This window comes from Thermobia domestica, chromosome 7 (assembly GCF_964235325.1).
Source record: "Thermobia domestica chromosome 7, izTheDome1.hap1.1, whole genome shotgun sequence".
Lineage (NCBI taxonomy): Eukaryota > Metazoa > Arthropoda > Insecta > Zygentoma > Lepismatidae > Thermobia > Thermobia domestica.
The window spans coordinates 186939070-186960639 of NC_137460.1; the positions used below are offsets into that span (position 1 = coordinate 186939070).

General features: G+C 34.5%; 1 protein-coding gene across 3 annotated transcripts in view; it reads right to left on the minus strand.

The window, feature by feature from the left end:
* LOC145690619 (valine--tRNA ligase-like) overlaps window positions 1–21570 on the minus strand; it is a 104265-nt gene that overhangs the window by 74411 nt on the left and 8284 nt on the right. For all 3 annotated transcript variants that reach the window (XM_081765684.1, XM_081765682.1, XM_081765683.1), the window contains 4 exons: window positions 13254–13500; window positions 10667–10895; window positions 3019–3198; window positions 1796–1920 (listed from right to left, as the gene is read on the minus strand). In XM_081765684.1, coding sequence (XP_081621810.1) covers window positions 1796–1920; window positions 3019–3198; window positions 10667–10895; window positions 13254–13493 — 774 coding nt within the window. In that variant the 5' untranslated portion in view covers window positions 13494–13500. The remainder of the gene's footprint in view (window positions 1–1795; window positions 1921–3018; window positions 3199–10666; window positions 10896–13253; window positions 13501–21570) is intronic.

The window sequence follows — 21570 nt, forward strand, 5'->3', positions numbered from 1 at the left end:
TGATGTCGCACACACAAGAAAATAAATAAGATAAAATAAAATAAAATAAAATAAAATAAATAAATAAATAAATAAAATTTTAAGTGATTTCATAAGACTAGCGTACTTGATGTTCAAGAATGGCATTCCCCGTACAACGAAATATGAACGTGTCATTAATCTTGGTTTACAGTTGGATGTGATGGAAGAAAGCCTGTACACTTACTGGAAGCAGATTTCGAAGATTATGATAAGCTCCACAATCAAGTAATAAGGCCTTATGTGATAACATTGTCAGAACAGATTGGAGGTTCCGTTGGCAAAAGTTCCTTATTTTCCCAAGTGTTCAACTGTGTTGATTTTATGTCTATGAATAATGCTATACAAGAACTAAAATCTTTGTGTGATTTTTTTTCTTGAGTTATGAAGAGTGTACAAGTGCATTGTAAGTGAAGAGTGTAAAAAATTTCTGTGCATTGTAAGATAGTATTCAGAGAAAAGCAAGAAGCTGATTGATATCTTATATAAACTGCAAGTAGATAACATTCTCACAGTACGATGTCTAGCCTCATATTAACTGTTTCCGTAAACTGCAAGTAAATAACATTCCCACACTACGACGTCTAGCCGTCATATTAACTGTTTCCGTAAACTGCAAGTAGATAACATTCCCACACTACGACGTCTAGCCGTCATATTAACTGTTTCCGTAAACTGCAAGTAAATAACATTCCCACACTACGACGACTAGCCGTCATATTAACTGTTTCCGTAAACTGCAAGTAGATAACATTCCCACACTACGACGTCTAGCCGTCATATTAACCTGTTCCGTAAACTGCAAGTAAATAACATTCCCACACTACGACATCTAGCCGTCATATTAACTGTTTCCGTAAACTGCAAGTGGATAACATTCCCACGCTGCGTCGTCTAGCTAGCCGTCATATTAACTGCATGTTTTGTTGTTATCAGCAGAGGTGAAAGATCGTTTTTACTATAGTACGAATTTGTAAGATTAGAACAACAACTTACACCTGGGCACCTAAGTTCATCTGTGTTGATATCAATGGAAGGCAATCAGTAACGTAGGTGAAATTTTGAAATGGTGGGTATGTGAAATACTTGACGGAAGCTGTTGAGTCATGCAATATATTCTTCTGCAATTGACTGTACAATGCAAGAAAAAAAATAACAATGCTTCTTCTTCGTATGAAGTATTACTACTTAAAATAGATAAGTAAAAATGGAGATGGATGGATTATAAATTCACAATTGAGACACAAACTCAAGTTATCAATTTCACTGACAACAAATGTCAACCTGCTTACTAAAAAATAGTTGCAGACCAGCGCACGGTAAATTATATCGGGGCCAGAGTGGCTCAGTGGTAAAGCGTTCACCTCTAATACGTGGAGTCTCGGTTTGATTCCAGTTCGCGTTAAGTGGGCTTTGTGGTGGACAAAAGCGTGTGCGTAGCTTATTTGTGCAGGATGATAAATATTTTGATACTTAAAGCGTTTTACAGTTGCAGTGCATCATCATCAGTTGTAAAACGTGGATTTTTAAAATTCTCAAGTATACATACATACTATCACTACTATTAAATTTTTATACGTACGTTTAGTTTTATTTATTATTATTATTATTATTATTATTATTATTATCCGTGACTGCAAAATTTGAATTGGGCGCGTTCATTTTAAAATTCTGAGTTTCATCATGAGCTTAGTTCAGATTTTACAGCTTCGTTTAAATTAAGCTAATCTCATTTGAAACGCGTGTTCCTACAACCTCGATCTTAAATTACACTTACCTGAAACTTACCACAATTACTTTTAAGTTTGCCATCATCATTAATAATGGACAACAATCTTAAGTTATGTCTCTTGGCTACTTCGAAATCAGTAGTATTGTGTGCTGGTGTTATTTTAACAGCACCTGAAATAAAATAAAATAAAGCCAATTATATAAAATATATAAAGGACTTTAAAAAAAAGGTAATTATAATTATTCTTTCAAATAAATGCGACGGTAGGGAAAATGGTCATTCATTTAATAAAGTTAGAATATTTTTAAAAGATAACATAATAACTACGTAAACTGCTTTATAATATTTCCATATCGTTGCATAAGAAACAAAATACCATATATTTCTGAATTCAAGACGAACTCCTTTTTTTTTTTTTTTTTTCTCACAAAAGATTATCATAAAACACCTACAGCATATATTGGATGTATTCTCAAAATTCACTATAAAACTACACTAAAAATCAAATCATATACAAGCCTATCTTAGTCTTCCACACTAGAAGGGTCTATTGAATCCACGAACGTTTAGGGCTAAAGCGATAGATTAGGAAAAGGGTAAAGTTAGAGCTTAATGGAAGTTTGTAATTCTGTTTAGTAAAGAAAAACTCAATGTCACATTTCGCAAAAGCAAGACTACATACTTTTGGACATGAAATTGTGGCAAAAATTTAAAGAATAAATAAATAAATAAGTAAATAAATAAATAAATAAATCAGAAATATACGGTACTACCCTCTTCAGTCGATATGCATAATCTTTGCTTACAGTTACTGACCAAAGTACTTCTTTTATGCAGATGACTAAAAACTCTATCCTCGTTTCATATGTAGGTAGTAACATTTCACTTCTGAACGCATGTTAAATAATGTCGTGAATCTTAAATACTGACACACCCAGAGGAACACAAAATACAGCAAATTTATAAATATTCATTTCCATGGTTATCGGTATTTCCATACTTAAACATTCACTTCCAAGACGATTTACCTCTGGATTATTATTAGATAAATAAGACTCGGTCAATCGAGCAGTTACATCACGTGTGTTTTCTACGTCTCGCCCTGGCTTTGATTCCTGATGAAGGCACAAAATTAATTTTTGGTATTAATCTATTATCGTGTTTTCTACGAGTAGCTATGATTCATAACGAAAGTATAGAAAACAAGAAAAGTTTCCGGAAGCCTGACTTTTAGCTTTCACATACACAAACCATTCTGGTTTTCTTACCTGTGCCTAATTCTCTGTCAACAAAATCATCACATATAATAGGAAGTTGCTCCTCCCTAAAAGGATGCCAAACGTATTTGCCATGTAATGAAGTGTATCGAGGATCTTCTGGATGAACTGCAACAGCTACATCACCAAGCATTGTTTCAATTCGTGTTGTTGAAACCACTATTTCCGATTCTAAAATATCGAATACTTAAATGTGATATACAGCTTATAAATACAAAAATTACACAACAAACATGAGATATGTGAACTTTATTTTACCAATCATTGGGCTCTACTGTCAAGAGATTGGATGTTAAAGATCTCCTGACTTTAATTATTTCATTTCCTTCCTTTAATCAACACCATAAACGAATATATCTTTGATTTTTCGTACAGGTACTCTATCACATCATCGATAAAAATCAATTTAATTTCCCGAATAATATCTTGGAAACTAGATTTTAAAACGAACTCATCACTCATCAATCTCTTCCCCAATTCACCCTACTTCTGGTCTGGTGCTTAAATCCTCGTAATTGAGACACATAGATCCGGATTTGATTCCCAGTGCGAAAGCCTTGAAATCTGAAAGCATTACAGTCGTTCGGATACCACCTTGATCTTTAGATCTACATCTCTTCTAGCCTCGATGCTGAAAAGGAATGCTAAACTGCAATCTAAGCAATCAATCTTTCCACATTCAAAGTATCTCTTATGACTACAATCAAGTTTCATTCTTATTCTTATTCTTATTATATTATTTCGTTTTAATTTTTATTATTATTATTTTTTAAGTTCTGTCGTTTTACTGACATTTAAATAATGTTTGCAACTTAATTATTTCGTTCTCTCCTTAATAGTATTTTCTAGATCTGAATAGAATATAGGATTACCTTTTAATTTTGAACAATGTTAGTTTTGCTCTAACGCTATTTTATTAGCTACCCAACCAAAACCTATGACCTAGGAACCCGAAGGTTCAATGCTGTATTCAAAAAAGCTCTCTATTGACTTCTGCCCTTAGCCAATTAGATACAGTTTCTACTTTATATTCCTATTTTTGAGAGATTCATCTTAATATTGTCTTTTTCCGATTGGGTTTCCAATTAAAATTTTGAAAGCATTCCTACTTTCTTTCATTCTGACTACATAACCTCCACCTAAGCCTTCTGAATCTACTGACCCTAACAACATACACTACCGGTAATGGTATAAATTATGAAGTTTCCGCCGTTCCCCTTTCTTACCCCTTTTGAATTTTATATTCAAATACTTTCAGTCTATATTCTTCCCTAAAAGTAAGAGACTACCTTTCGCACCCACACAACTCAAAAGGCATAATGATCATTTCATATGGTTTACGTTTCAAATTCTTCGAAAGAATTCGTGAAGACAACACTGTTTCAACTCAATCACAACAGGAATTCCCTACTTTTAGTCGACACTTAATTTCTTTGTGGATAGGGTTTTGGTATATTAATATTATTCCTAGATACATGACAATTGACATGAGCATAATCCACAACCTGGTGAGTGCCATTCAGCTCTAGGCTTTCATTGCTATCTTTGATTTTCCATATAGTGTATTCAAGAACAAAAAATGAAATGAAATCTTTAAGTTTTACGTCCCACGGTTATGCCGGTTAGGCTAACGGAGACGGTGATGATGAGAGATGAGTGAAATGGTGGAATGAGGAAAGTGGGAGGAAACGGGAGAACCCCGAGAAAACCCACGAGCACGGTGTTTGTCCACAACAAAGTCCACACGGCGTGAGCTGGGATCGAACCAGGGACCCCAAGCACCGGAGGTGAACGCTCTAACACTGAGCCACAGCGCCCCCTATTCCAGAACAAAATCAAATAATAATGAGAACAATTCATCCCCTTACTTCAGGCTATTCTCGACATGAAAGGTCGTGGAGAAGTATTCCCGTACTTCGATTTTATTTTGGATTTGATTTAAAACACCTTTGTTAATCTAACTAGCTTTTTTGACAAAATTCGGTAAGAATGTTTTACGTTTACCTCCTACCAAGTCGTAGGTCTTTGCGAAACCAATAAATAATTGTACTCGGGAGTTGTATTCCCATTTCTTTTCGAGTATTTGGTTAACAGTAAATATTTGGTCGACAGTTGACTGATTTTGCCTAAATCAGCACTGATAATCTCCAATAATTTCATCTGAGTATGGGGTCTATCATGTTAACAAAAATTTTAGAGGATTTTATAGACAAAAGAGAGATGCTTCGATAATTATTACAATCAGTTTTGTTGGCTTTCTTGTGGATTGAAACAATGATTGATTCTTCCCACTCTTGTGGCAATTCCTTCTTGTTACAATTCAGGAAGAATTTGAGTCTTCACCTCCCACAATTTTCACCCTCCAGCTACAATTAACTCAGTTAACTACATCCGGAGATTTGTGTTTCTTTAATTTCTTTATAGCAATTTGTATTTTTGTTCGCTTAGGTTCTGGAATATGTGGCTTTTACTTTCTCCATGAATTTTTTGGCTGCGTGTTTAGCAAATTGTCAAAGAAATATTTATATATATTCAAAATACTATCCGTATCCGTGGGAAGTGTTCCGTCTGTTTTCTTTAATATATAAGAGCAAGGTTGACGAACTTTCTCAAATATGCTGATGCTTTTATACATGTCCCGAATACGTTTGTTCTCAGTTATCTTCAAGTTCAATAACGTTAGCTTTCAAAAATAATGTTCTTTATGGATTTGAAAGTTTCAACTTGATATCAATTAAATTTTACATTGTTCTATCGTTCGGATGTTGTGGCTATGCAGTTTTGCCAGTTTTCTCTTCTCTACTAGTTTCGTGCATTCCTAGTCGAATTATGGTTTGTTCCTATATATTTCCCGGTGTCCCACTTTTACTCTTAATGCTATCCCTAATTTTAACCTAAGTATCCTTAACACTAGTGTATTTAGAACCTTCTAATATCGAGATCTATTCGGTGTTTCAATCTGGTATTCTCTTCTCATCTGATCCTCCTCTAATTCTTTATATTAAACCTCTCCGGTATTAAATGCTGATTATTTTCTCTTTTCAACGATAATCTTTATCTTTACTCGCTGCTGCTAGGGAGTCATTAGTATCACAGTCAACTCTTCTAAATGACCAAATATAAATTAGGCTAGACTACAGTCAGTTTTGTAATGATCACTTTTTCATCCCGTGTACAATTTAACGGTAGATTATGGTGGATGGTATCATTTTGTTTCTTACAAGGTAGAGAATGTGAAAAGTGATGGTGGACATGTCAGACACGCGACTGGGAGGGAGGAGGGGTGGGAAAAAATGATGAGTCATCGCTCGCTTAATCCCTTATAACTTCGCTCCTAATTATTCGATTTTAATTTACTTTTTTTTTTATTATTATTATTTTAGAAAGGAAGGTCTAAGTACGTTCTATACATTATGTTATTATCACCTTTTACATAGATGAAGCCGTTTTGGTTAAAATTTTTTACAAAGAATTTTTCCTAAGAGAAAATATTTCAATTGACAAATAATCATTTTTGTATTATTTATTTATGACAAATAGTTAAATTTATAAAAGGAGCAGGAAATACGACTTTTTAAAATTTTTGAAATCGTTGTTATATAAAACGTAAGGAATAGAACAGTATACAAAATCTAATATTTCTCTCAAGAGAAGCAATTAATATTTTTCAGTTATCATTACACCTATTAATACAATTTATTATATTATGTGATCCATATTAATGTTAATTCTGTAGATGTTCGTAAGTATTTTAGAAATATGTTTTAATTATCATGGAATAAGTGCTCCAGTCATGTGTTTTCTTATTATATTCATTTGCTGAAAAGTAAAGGATACTCTTCTTATGATGTGAATCCACACGTTAATTATCGGAACACTTCCAGAATCCGAAGTTGTCCTTCTTACTTCAATCTTTATAACATTAATTCTTATTAATCTTTTAATATACAGTACACTCACCATGACACCACATTCAGAATGCACTAAGAAAAAACAAGAAATGGTTAAGAGGGAGGAAGGGAAACACACAAACACTTCCTGATTTCCGTTCAAGCTGTTCAAACGATCAGAAGCAGATCGAAAGACGAACGGACTGGTTCACGAAAGAGTAGAATAAGAAGTCACATAACAAGGGCTTTCCCTTAATCGAGTTATGACAGTGCTCAGTTCCTTCTTGTTTTACGAAAGTTTATTATCCTTCGCATTATCCTAATAACAAGTACCGTATCTGCGTAGTCCGTTTCGAGGTATCCATCTCATATCCATGATTCAAGTTCATCGCTGAGAGAAGCTTTTTAGGTCCACAAGGAATATCACACATTATTGGCTCGTATTGAACTTTTCCATTAACAGTCCAACCTCAGTCAGTCACTGTAGGTAGTTCAGAACTCGTAATATGTGCTTTACGCCATATTAGGGCTTGAAAATGTGATCTTTGATCTTTTTGCCTGGAAAAAATTATTAAGTTTCCCTTATTAAGTTTCCCTTATTTCTCTCCATATACCAACTGAGAGAAAGAATAAATCTCTCACAAACCTCGTGAAAGAAAACCTAAATTTGTCTTCTCCACCAACAAATCGCTTCAAAAAGAAGAAAAAGTCAGAGCTTTCCAAAAGAGTGGCAGCGAAAATTTTGGATTTTGACACAAAAGGTGCAATTCGATTGTTAAGTTCAGAGGACACATTGGCCCCAGTGAACGACGAGACCTATAAGCTTCTCACCAACAAACACCCCACGCCATCTAGGGAACTCTCGTTTCCACATCCTCCTTTAGAAAGTGACCCTGTATAAACGGTGGATACTAAGATGGTTTCGAGAGCCATCTACAGTTTTCCCAGTCGTTCAGCTCCAGGCATTGATGGCTTACCTCCACAACATTTAAAGGATATGATATCAAAATCGGCAGGGGAAGCAGCTGAAATATTATTGGATAACCTAACGAGGTTAATTAATCTCATTTTGTGTGGAAGAGTGCCTCAAGATATACGAAAATATTTTTTTGGAGCCACACTTTGCGCACTCCGTAAGAAAGAAGGCGGAATTCATCCTATAGCTGTAGGTTGCACCTTAAGAAGATTGGCTTCTAAGCTCGCATGCTCCAGTGTTTATCAGCAATGCTCTTCCTATTTTCAGGCCAACCAATTAGGGTTCGCAATGAAAAGAGGGTTTGAAGCAATTATTCATTCAACTCGAACTTTTATCAAGAACCATGAAAATTCACAGCACGTCATTCTCAAAATAGACTATAAAAATGCCTTTAATACGGTGGAACGTGATATCATGTTAAGTGAAATAAAGCAACAGCTCCCTGCCACCTACCCCTTTTTCTGGCAAAGCTATGCTTGTCCATCAATGCTGTTTTTTGGAGAGAAAACAATACTGTCCCAGGTCGGTTGCCAACAAGGAGATCCCGTTGGCCCAATGCTTTTCAGCTTATCAATCCATCCTATAGTTTGCACAAATTAACATCTGAACTGAATTTACTTTATCTGGATGATGGTACTTTGGGTGGTTCCCCACAATCCGTCTTTCAGGATGTGAATATTTTATTAGCAGAGTCTAAACGCATTGGTTTAGAAGTTAATCCTTCTAAATGTGAACTGTTTTTCACATCTGGACAAGTGGACCCCACTATTTTATCGCAATTTCAACAGCTTCTTCCTGGTCTTCGAACAGTTAATGCGAACCAGTTATTTCTTCTAGGTGCTCCACTGCATGAAACAGGTTACGAAATAGCTCTTAATAAGCACCTAAATCAGCTTAAAACTGTTATTGAACGTTTAAAAATTTTACCATCTCACTTGGCATGTTTCTTCTAAAAAACTGCATGGGTATACCAAAGTTACAATATTTTCTTCGAACTACTCCAACATGGTATATGCCATCTCTACTTCTCCAAATGGATGCCTGCCTGAAAAGAGTATTAGAGTTCATCGTAAATATATCTATGAATCAAATACAATGGACACAGGCTAGTCTTCCAATTCGTTTCGGAGGTTTGAACATCCGCAGAGTCTCCGACCTCAGTCTTCCAGCTTTTGTTTCCTCCTGTTATGGGGTAAGACCACTCATCTCCAACATTCTTAACATTCCTGTTGATGATGTGGTTATTCATCACTTGACAGAGGCAATTGACGTACGGAAGTTCTTATTTGGACAAGATATACCATCCACATTGGAAGTACAGAAAAGCTGGGACAAAATAATCTTAAAATCAATTGTTGAACAAGAGTTATTCTTGGATAATGTATTTGATATAGCTCGCTTTAAGGCCTTACAAGAAAAAGAATCTGGCGCATAGTTGCAATCAATTCCATCGAGGAATATAGGAACTTTCATGGATAACAATTCTTTTTGTCTTTATGTTGCTCTACGCCTTGGCATAAACACGTGTAAAAAAATTTACATGCATTTGTCGGGAGCAAGACAATGAAAAGTGTTTGCATCCATTGAGCTGTCCCAAAAGCACAGGCAGAGTGTCCCGTCACACTGAATTAAATGATATCCTAAAGCGAGCTTTGGCCAGCATAGACGTGCCTTCAATTTTAGAACCATCAGGTTTATCAAGGGATGATGGGAAAAGACCAGATGGCATCACGTTAATCCCCTGGGAAAATGGGCAATGTCTAGTATGGGATGTCACTTGTGTTGATACTTTTGCAGCTTCTCATATCGTATCAACATCTAAGGAAGCTGGAAGTGCGGCAGAAACAGCGTGCAGACGAAAACATTTAAAATATAAATCCTTAAAAGAGGACCATTTTTTCATTCCCTTTTCTGTTGAAACAATGGGTGTTTTCAGCAAAGAGGCAAAGAATCTAGTAAAACAAATTGGTTCAGGATATCCGCGGAGCAAACAATTTTTAATACAGAGACTCAGTTTAGCAATTCAGCGGGGAAACGCAACTTGTATTTTTAAATCATTCCCCTCTGCTCCTATTATGGAACAAGCTTTTATCTTAAATAGTTAACCCGTTCCACGCTAGCCACATCTACCATCAAGTACTGTTATATGAAGGTTCAATTATATCACATTGCACAGCATAGTGTTGCCTGGAATTTCGTATATTATGTAATGCATTGATTCTTTGTATATCATTTTGTATATTTCGGTTACCTCTGGAATTGTTACGGGATTTAATTTTTTTTTTTTTTTTTTGTCTTAATTATTTTTCTGAGTAAAGTATTGAGAACTATTACTTAGAAAAAAAAAAGTGGAATGTAGAAATTCACTTAAGTACTTTGTTGGAAATAAATTGTGTAAAATTTTTATTTTTTATACATACTGTTAAGAACAAAAAAAATAGGTATAATAAAAAGTCTCAGAATTTTAACTTTAAACGTTTATAAAATATTATTCTTAGCAAATCGAAATTCTCTGACTTTTTCTCGTCTTCTTAAATTTCCTGACACTTTCTGGTTTTCCAAGTTTGTTGCCACCCTGGACTATCTCCTTACAGAAGTTAAAATAGAGAGGAAACAAAAATCTAGTTCTAGACATTCATTGACTATAAGAAGTTAAAATATTTTCATGAAGTAAGGAGTAAAGTTCTTTATAAATGATTTTATTTTGCAGGCAAATATTACTTTTACTATTTTAGTGACAAAAACGTATTCAATTGATGATCTTTCCACTTACCTTCACCAACTATCTTATAAGCAAAGTCCATTAATACTCCAAATTCTATTGGTTTTTCACGTCCTGGGATATTTAGTAGCGTTGGTCCCGATATCGATTTTAATTCCACCTCAATATCTGATATTGCAGACTGAAGAATACATGACCAATTAACCAACGTATTTGAACGATATATAAGGTCTCTTTGGAATAACAACATGAAAGCTTCTATTACTGCCGATGACTGCTTCTGCGTAAAAATAGATAAATAAAATAATAAAAAAAAGAATATTACAATTTTTGCTGCTCTAACAACAATTTTTGTCGCCATTATGGTGAAAGTTTGCTACAATATTTTATTATTATTATTTTTATTTGAATGTATCCAAACATTTACTTTCTAACATTTTAACATTTTTGTTCTAAATTTTCCGAATTTCAGTCTGCGCTTTACATTAGAAATACCTATCAGAATGACGTAATTTTACCGCACTGGTTAATAGATCACAGAACAAACCGAGATTTTATTCTAATAAAGTAAGTCTGAAGACCTAAATAAATTAGCTTCTATTCAGACGAATTTCTAACTTCTAAGATTATAATTCAACAAAAAGTTGGTAACTTAGCAATACATCGTCCTGTGTGAAAACTAAATATTCTCCGGACGTACAGTGATAATAAGCTAGTTCCGTCCTCAGTGATCAGATAACAAGGATAAAAACGAATAAGAGAAATATGGTATGAGAACAGGAATACATACTACGAACATAACGTAAAAAAAGGGTACTAAAAAGAACGAGTAGAGTACAGTGAAAGAAAGTAAGAGTTAAGTTTCAAAAGGCATGGTGTTTATGCTACGTCATTATTGCTAGAACCAAAATATGCATCAAAGGTAGTTAGCCAGATTTTATCAATGTTTCTAGAATCCAGATTTAAATCCGGTTTATATTTATGAATAACGAGTGATTTTTTAATCTCTGGTTATTTTTTTGTTTTTCCTGAACCTATTACATTTTAAACTGTTTTATATTATGCGTATGTTGCTTTAAGTGAAGTGACAATCCCGACATACATTCTTCTCATGACTTTTTTGATTGTCTAATATGTTCTTTATTTCGGGTGTTAATATTGTGCTTCGTTCGACCTATATATGAGGAGTTACATTCACATTGAGTGCGATAAATATCCTGAATTATTTAGTGGATCAATAAAACAACTTTTAAAGCCCGTGAGATGCTTTTCTAAACTTTTTGGGGGAAACTAAGATTTTACCTGATCTTAATTTCAAAATGATTTGATAATTTGTATGTCTCTCGCATATGGTTTTATATATATGTGTACATCATTCTTGTCGTAAATATCTGATTTCAGTATCTTGCCGGGTCGAGATGTATACGACTTCTCGCCAAAGTCTTCTTTCACTACACTATTCTTCATCCTGGATGTTTTTCTACTTTCCACATCCGTTTGTATTGCCCTGACACCTGTAATCTGATCTTGACTCTGTTATTCTGTTATTATCACAAGTTGGATTTTTTTTTCCCACTATTTATACCCGTCCATACGTGAAGATTAAATTTTCCTACTCTTTCTCTTGGTTGAGTGGGTGATTCCATTTTTGATAATTCGATATTTTCTTGTCTATACTTCCTGGAGGTTCGATTTCCATTGCTTATATTCTGCTTCACTGTTTTTGTCATAATCCATATTTCCGTAGCGTAGGTTATCATGTTTACAAATCACATGTTGTATAGTAGTATCTTAGCTATCCTGGGTATATCCGTAAATAAATAAATTTTAAAAAAAATCGTATCTTAAAACATTCTAAAGACAAAATTCGTGTACAATTTCGAAGCACTCTTCACCTTTTACTTGACCCATCTGAAGAAAACTTACTGCTATATAAAAGATTATGATGTATGAAATTCTTTGTCTGTGCGTTCTGTAACTTAGCATATCTATCTTGTAGCAGCAAGTTTTCTTCAGATGCGCCGAGGAAGAGGAGAGGAATACCTCGAAACTGTACGCAGATTTTATGTCTTTTGAATGTTTTAAGATGTCTGAAATTTTTTATTTACTGTTGGTAGATGTGCATCTCATCGTATCAATTAATTATTATTCTAGGTATATTCCAATCTTATACCATATGCTTCACACTTCGGTAAAATCTTTCTTCATGTTGCAGCTCCCTAGCAATCTCTCTCATTCGGCCGACATATTTGGACCAAGATACTTGAAAGTTTTTTGCTTTATCAATGGTATTCTTGTTACCTTTGTTTACTCATCTTATTGGAAATACTTTCTTCAAATTATTGTGGCTTCATTTGTCTATTGGTTTATATAGAGAAAATATTCTTATCTACATTTACCCCAAGCACGCGGTTATCTTTGTACTCCTGCTTCAGTCTGTTCCCAAATCATTACGTAGTCCATGAATATTAGTTTGCTTTTATCACTTGGTTAAAGGAACACGCTAAAGATCGAAAAATGTGTAAGAAATATTTCCAGACACGAACCTTAAAGGTAAAATAAATAAATAAATAAATAAATAAAATCATTTCTACCAGGCCCTGCCAACAGGAAGAACACTAATAATAATAATACTAACTTCATCCATTGTAAAAAACTTTCTACTCCAGTCAAGAGATACGCCTAACTTCTTTAGCTGTTGAATTATTACACCTTCTTTCTCATTCTTCCATTTCATTATCTCTTCCACAAACTTTTCTCGTCCAATGTCACGTCGTGTTAGTCCTTTCTCCTGCCAAAGCATTTTCTCTACGATAATCTGTGTTGCAATTCCAGCATGATCAGTTCCAGGAATCCATAAGGCTGGCACTCCTCTCATGCGGTACCTGCATTAAAGAAACCATTTCTTTATTTAACAACATTGTGCTACATAACGTTTCTAGTGTATACGCTGCATTAGGAATTATAGCAAACAATAGTTCTTATGTCTCCATTTTCCACGAAAAATGTCTTATACCAGTTTCAACATTTTATTCTTTCTTTTTATCTGAAAGACTCAACAATTGTTTTACCAAATGTAATAAGTACAATGACAAAATTTTTCCTATTTATAGAAAATGAAACTCAGCTACCTGTATTATTTTTGAAAAAAATGAAATGAAATCTTTGAGTTTTACGTCCCACGGTTATGCCGGTTAGGCTAAAGGAGACGGTGATGATGAGAGATGAGTGAAATGGTGGAATGAAGAAAGTGGGAGGAAACGGGAGAACCCCGAGAAAACCCACGAGCACGGTGTTTGTCCACCACAAAGTTCACTTGGCGGGGGCTGGGTATTATTTTTGAGAAATTATTTCAATGCTAATATCTTAAGATTAAACCAAACAATGGAAGAGAAAATACAGCAATTAATTCCATTTTCTAGAATTATTAATATACACGACGAATACCAAGTTTCGTACAAAAATCTATGGAAAGCCAATAGTCGATAATTTTATAGCCATTATAATGAAGGTTAACATATGGAAAAACATTAATGTGCGTTGTCTTAACATTCTCGCCTTTAATTTCGATATGATTTGATTGAACATGGCAATAGAAGGCAATAGAATTATTAAATGGTCTTATATAGCTGTTTATATATATATCGATTGTGTAAATTTCATAGAGGTCAATTAACAATGGGTACAAAAATGGTTTCGAAGCAAAGATAGTAAAGATATATCACGGAAACTGCACTAAGCAAACCAACAAAATTATTATTATTATTATTATTTTGTTATAACTAGAATAATCAATTACTTAGACATACGTAAATAAGGGAATAAAAAGTAGATTAAATACAGATAATTTATGATACAAAACTAGTTATTGTCCTCACCAATATCGAAGAAATTAAAACTGAAGATCCATAAATGTAGAAGTTTGTCTCTTTTATTAGCGAAAGTTAATTGCTAAGTAGTGTTTACAACAGCAATTATTAAGTTACAACTCCTCATGCTTGAATACTACAAAGATATAAGCGAAATGATTTTCTACACACGGGTAATATGAAGTATGTCAAACCATCCAACCTCCGAAACACAAAACATCAAGAACTATACTACTAAATTATTACATTACTTTCACTAATTACTTTTATATCAAATATGATCAGCAAATGGCTGTTTTCTAATGATAAATGCTGAACTTCGTATACAAGGATAAGTAAAGATACATCTACTCGGATTATGTTATACATAAACGACTAACAATGAAAGCATACACAAAATGAACAAATCCGTGGCTAAGCGGTTAGCGTACGCGCCTTTGGCGTGGGAGACCCGGGTTCGATTCCCGGCGGGAGCTCATGTGGTTCGGATTCCACGTTAATCAGTAGGTCCACGTCTCATATAGCCTCGCTGCTGAAAGGGACGCTAAACTAAAATCAACTCAATCAACTCAACAAAATGAACAAACGTTGGAATGCTTTAAAGTACTATGAAATTGTGCACATTTCAATTAGAAGAAAACAGTTGGCAAAATTCATTTATTTTAAATTATTTTGTTTTAAACCAGTTTTTGTAACCAGGTTTCTCTGGTTTAAAAAGATTTGCTTTATTTATAAATTCATTATTCATTGCAGCTTTGGAAAATTCAAGATTGCTAATAGAACTCGAACTGACCAAAGCAGTATACACATAATCTTAAATATATATATATATACTGCTTTGGTCAGTTGGAGTTTTATTAGCAATGCTTTATTTACTTAATTACATATGATTGGGCTTAACGTCCTTATGCAACAACCAGGTTATGAAAGACGGTACCTACAGCTTACTTTAAGTTGCTACATCTTACATTTTTCCCGTAAGTTTTGCGGTTTCTATTTGGCACGTTTTAAGTTATAAGTTTTTACTTTCTCTGTAAAACGATTTCTTCCGGTTATTTTTTTCTAAATAAATAAAAGAGGTCAGTTGTGAAATTTTAAAAATGTTTTATATTATTTTATTAGTTCTTTTTCTTTCTTTCTTTTTAATTATAGGAACTGATTTCTTGCACACTTTCAATGCAACCCGGCGATGTAATCCAGCATTCAGAGAAAATATAATAGGTTCTGTTTTTACCTTCTATCTAGCCGACATCCCAAACTATGATTAAGAATAATGTGGTTTTATCATCTTAGCCCTCGTCTATCAACATATAACATCTGAATTTCGATATGTCCTGCAGGTATTTCTGACCGTATATTAAAAAAAAAAAAAAAAAAAAAAAAAAAAAAGTAGCCTGTTAAGAGATGTAATCTTTAATAAAATGTAGTTGAAAGTAAACAAAGATTTGTGTAACACACTTGGTTGGTTGGATTAAGTGTATCGTCTCTTTCAGCACCGACGTTATGTAAGACGAGGATCGACGTTATGTGTGTTTAACGTGAAATGCGAGCCACATGATCTTCCATTGGGAATTGTAATATACTTTTTTGTTAATGAAGCTGCCACAATTTACAATGAAAATTATTCTGTGTTACTATATATGTTTTTTTTATATGTAAATGCTCAATACTACGCATCTTCCAGCCCCCTCACCCAAAGGTAAGATCTTAGTTTTTTTCTCTCTCTGAAAAATATGGCAACTTTAATGTTTAAAGTGGAATCTGAACCCTACTTGATTTGCATCTGAGAGAAATTGTCCTTTATCTGGAATCAACATGGGATCTCTTGATAACAAAAGGGACGATTCTATGATACAAATACGTTGTTCTCATTCCACATACTTGTGAGTCACTTTAGAATAAAGAAAGAAGAAAAAAAAGACAAACAACTGTACAAGCGGAATCAATGCACACAGTGATACCTAGACATATTATTAAAATGAATGGACCATTTCAAAAGACTACAGAGTACAGAAGATCTAAGTTTGTAGCGTATGAGAAGATATCTTCTGAATGGTTTGAGATATGAGAAAATTTCACCATAAAGTTCACACGATTTTTGACATTTTTTTCTTTCAAATTTAATTTTTGGTTTAAATTATCCAAAATTTATTAAACCATTTTTTTTATCCATCTGGTTTAAATCAGCGAACCCTGAAAAAAATGCCAAAATTAAAGAAACAACTGTAATTAAAGAAGCAACTGTAGTATATCAATATTTGTATTTTAATGCACTAATTCATGTAAAAGAGAGCGAATATTTTTATCTGTGTCGTGCGTCTTGTGGACTTCTATAATATTTCGTAAACTGTTGCTTATTTATGTAATCTCCAGACTACTTCTTGAACTTCCTGTAAATTCAAGTTTTTCTTGCGTTCGGGAAAAAGGATAACTTCAGCACTTACGGTAGAAATTTAGTAACTTGTATGTTTTCTTCCTAGAATTTATAATTCTACAATTCCCAAACGCAAGTTAGAAAACATGAATTAGGAGGCAGTTTAAGAATTAATACGACATTACATGAATACGAAACCAGTGAGATTGCGGACTGTTATATAATAATACCCCAAGACGCACCAAAGATGTTCTGTCTTTTATTAAAGCAACTGTTAGTTTATTTTAAATGCCAATATTGCTGTGTACAACCGAGTTGTAATTTATATACATTTGATGCTATGGTCAATGTATTTGCTTCCACCAAGAGCAGTCGGTAAGTAATGGTTTTGATGTTGTCTGGGTAGTTGGTGATCAGCTTGAGAAGTGAAAACCATTGTCTATTTTAGATTACCTATTTTAATGGTCGTAATGGTGGACGGGAGATTAGCGCTGTGTATTCTAGTCTGATTAATGGAAACAATCCTTGAGGTAAGCAGCGAGTTGTAGTAAGGTTTCATGATGAATAAAACCACATTATCCAGTTCGGAAAGAGGCCTCCGTAAGAGTAGCGGTTATAGTAATACTGTACAAGGGGAGTCATAAGTGTTGCAATATTCTGGTACACAAGATACCTGTATCTACTACAACACAATGAAGGCAGGTTAACATTCAAAGTATAGCCCCTCGTGTTCGACTGTCTGCAGCCACCTTCCAGTCAGTTTCTCGATTGCATGCCGATACCACGTCTTGTCCTTAGAGACAAAGGAATCAGTTATTTCTATTTCCATGTCCTACTGGTTGGTGAAGCATCATAATTTCAGGACTGAAACAGGATAATCCGAAGGGGCAAGGTTAGGACTATATCCTGGGTGCGGCATCAGTCTGATGCCATCAAGTTCCTGATCTTTTGTTGCGCTTTTCGAGCAGAGTGTGGTTTTGCTTCTCCTGTTGCAGCAGGGAGCGTTTTCGATTTACCAAGGAAAGAAAATTTATGGCGTAGTGCAGCATACAGTCGCTCCAATTGTTCGGAATAAAGGTCGGCATTGATGGTACGGCCGTAAGTAATGAACTTGAGGTAAGTCACCCCTTGTAATTCCACCACACAAAGCAGGACTTTATACTCGAAACGGTCGTTTGAAGACCGGTTCTTGCTCAACCACTGTTTTTGCGCATTTGGACTTCACAAAAATACTTACTTTTCATCAGATGTGGCAAACAGTTTCAGGAAATCCTCATCACGCAGATTTTGCAGCAGCTGTCGGCACACACCTCTGGATCTGAACTGAGGTCAACTCATGTGACACAATGTGGCAACCGAGTTCGTGAAAGCGACGTACTATGGTAGACTGGGCTATGTCGAGTTGGTTTGACAATCGTCCTCTGCTGGTAGATTGATTTTTCTCAATGGCGTGTCGCATGTCCTCAGAATTTGTTACTCTGTGGTGACCGGATCTTGCCTGATCTCCGACATTTTTATAACCTGTGGTTCCCATGACAAATGCTTTAGGTTGCTATCGCGGCGTTATGCCCAGTTCACGTTCACTTATCAGACGTTATTGAGAACTCATCGTCACCGCCACTAAAAACTGATGGAGTGGCGACCTCCATGTTAAACAATCCGCTTGCTACACCACTTTTTGGGCCAGTTTGACTTTGTACTTACGGTGAATCACGGTGTATACACATGCTTGTTGTTTGAGTTATAGAACTATTGTAAAGTTAAGACTTATAACTCAACTTATACAGAATTTTATTGGAAATGAATCAGTACTTATGGAATAAGAACCTTATTTACGTATGTGTATGAAATAAATTTCTGGTTGTTAACATTATACACTATATATAATTCTGAATTAACAGATACTGAATGATACTGCACCAAAGAGAAAAGAATCACAAATATATTACGTATAAAATTTATTTATCATTATAATATAGGAGTGCACAAAAGATTTGACAGGATACTACAATATGCAAACAGACACTTCGAAGCCTTTATCATGAAATGATTACAAAGAAGCAAAACATGCAGAGATTGTTTATTATATTATTATATCGTTGCATATTAATATCCTGCAAACTAGGAATGTAAGAAGGTGAAGTCTAATTCGGGAAATAAATTTTCTTTACTCCTGATGCGGAAATGGTATGGATGCAGAGAAATTTATGCCAATTATAGATGCATTATAATCTGTATATGTACACATTATCTTATTCAAAACTTACATGAATTCTTTTACCTAAGCGATATTTATCTTTGAATCTTATACTAGCAGTTGTATACGATCCTAAATTACAAATTATTGTCATTTTCTTCTGTAGAATAGTTCATTTGCCTTAGTTCTTGGAATGTTTGAAACTTTTCCCTTTTAGAATACAATTATTCCTATTATTATTAAAATAGAAAAAAAAAGAGTACAAAAAACTTGTTTTATACTTAAAATTTTAAAGAAAAAGAATGAACATTTTTCCAGTAAAAAAAAAGTCAGTGGAAGAGCTATTTTTAAAAGGCAAGTTTTCATTCCTTTGGAACGTTGCATTTTTAAATTATAATTATATACATACAGTACTAACACATTCTTCAATCTCTGTATCATACGGGTATTTTTGAAGTTGGAGGGGGCATGGTGACTCAGTGGTAGAGCACTTACCTCTGGTGTGTGGTCCCTGGTTCGATACCCCGCCATGTAAGTTTGCAGTAGACAACATCGTGTCCGTGAGTTTTTTCGTGGTTCTCCCATTTCATTCCACCAATTTTTCCATCATCATTCCCTGCCTTAATCATCCGTCTTCCTTAGCCTAAAGAGCATAATCGTGGAACGTTAAACTGAAACATTTCATTTTCATTCATTTCTGAAGTTGAATTTTATTTCATCGTCTAAACGTCGGCAATTTAATGGACTTTGATTTAGCTGCAGCCAGCCGCGTCTAATCGAGAAAAATTACTTCTGTTTGTTTACGTTTGATAGTGACAGAAGATTCGCGAAATATTTATCGAACAATAAGGTCTTAAATTAAACGTGAACAACTACGGTCTTCGACTATTACTGCTTTGATACAGCCATCAAATATTTAGCTTCGTACGATCTGAATTGTTTAATAGTTTACGCGATTAAGTTACTAAATACACGGTTTAAAAGTAGTCACAAATTTCATGGTTCACATTGAACAGTTTATATCTCACTTCATTATCCCGGATTCAAGAAAGCAAAGCTAAAACAACGTAGGTTCGCTTGTACATCCACGTTATTCAAGTTCTTTCATTGCAACTTATTTATCAATGTGACAGACAGCTTATGTATGTGCTCACTTCTGGAAACATAGTTCGAGAACTAATACTCACAGAAAACGGAGCAAATGGCAGTTCGTATTCAAAACCTATCAATACGTGTGCTCGGTACTAATAGCTCGTTGGGCGTGCTGGTTGGCTACTTGTTCAAAAGGTTCGACCCTCTTTTGAATACGCTCTGTAAGTATTGTACACTTATATTTCATACGTAAACATCTACCAAAAGTTGTACATTTCAGTATGCAACCCTATCTGTTGCATAATGTGTTGCCTTAAAACCTCTCCTTTTACAAAATGTCTTAGAGTTATTATTGTCAAGAACTAACGTATTTAAAATTCTTCCTCTGATACTCCGTTATGCATATCGCATATACCTAGGTACTAAGACCTGAAAATGAAATAAAATCTTTAACGTCCACACTTATGTCCTCTAGGCTAGGGCAGAAGATTGATTAATGGAAGTGAATGATTATAAAACAATTTGTAGCATTCGAATGTTGGAGGAAACGGAAGACTACGAGAAAACCCACAGGCACGATGTTGTTCACCACAACCTCACATGGATGGGATCGAACCAGGGATTCCATGCAGAAGAAGTGAGTATTCTATCATAAGCCATTATTCTGGAGTTATTTCCTAAAGCTACAGATCATGCATAGATGGTTTTACACGTTTCTTTGACCTTCACACTTTTTTTTTCCAATGACATTTATGTTTAGAATAAAGCCTTTTTTTAGTAAAACTAAATCAATTGAATGAAACATTTTAATAATAGCTTCTTGTGCATTTTACATTTATTAATAGTGTATGGAAATGAAAAAAGAAATTTTAAAAAGCCGGCAAGATGTTGATTGAAAGTTACATATATATATATACAGAGTGTTGGTTAATTCGTGTGTCAATTTCATTTGTTCACTGTGCAAAAGTGGTATGAGGTAAAGCCGTGGAATTTGGTGTAACTTTAGACGAAGGACATAAGTTTTGTTTCGCCATAGAAGCATGTCACTTGTACTGAAGATTGAAGAGATATAGGGTCAAAGATCAAATTTCGATTTTTTCCTTATGGGATTCCAATGTTAAATTCTGAAAGAGCCTGAAAAAACGTAAATCGGTGTGATAACAAAGAAAAAGCTGTATGGTATGATTCTGTCGCAAGCCAACTAATTATGCGTCAATTAAGTGTCATGGTCAGAGGTCACTGTCAGATCAAGGTCACAGGTCATCTTGAGAACCCATTTGACATGATGAGGTACGGACATTGCGTTGTTTTCAGAGTATTCAAATGGGTTTTCAAGATGACCTGTGACCTTGATCTGACAGTGACCTCTGATATTGACACTTGATTGACGCATATTGCGTGGCCTGCGACGTAGAATCATAAC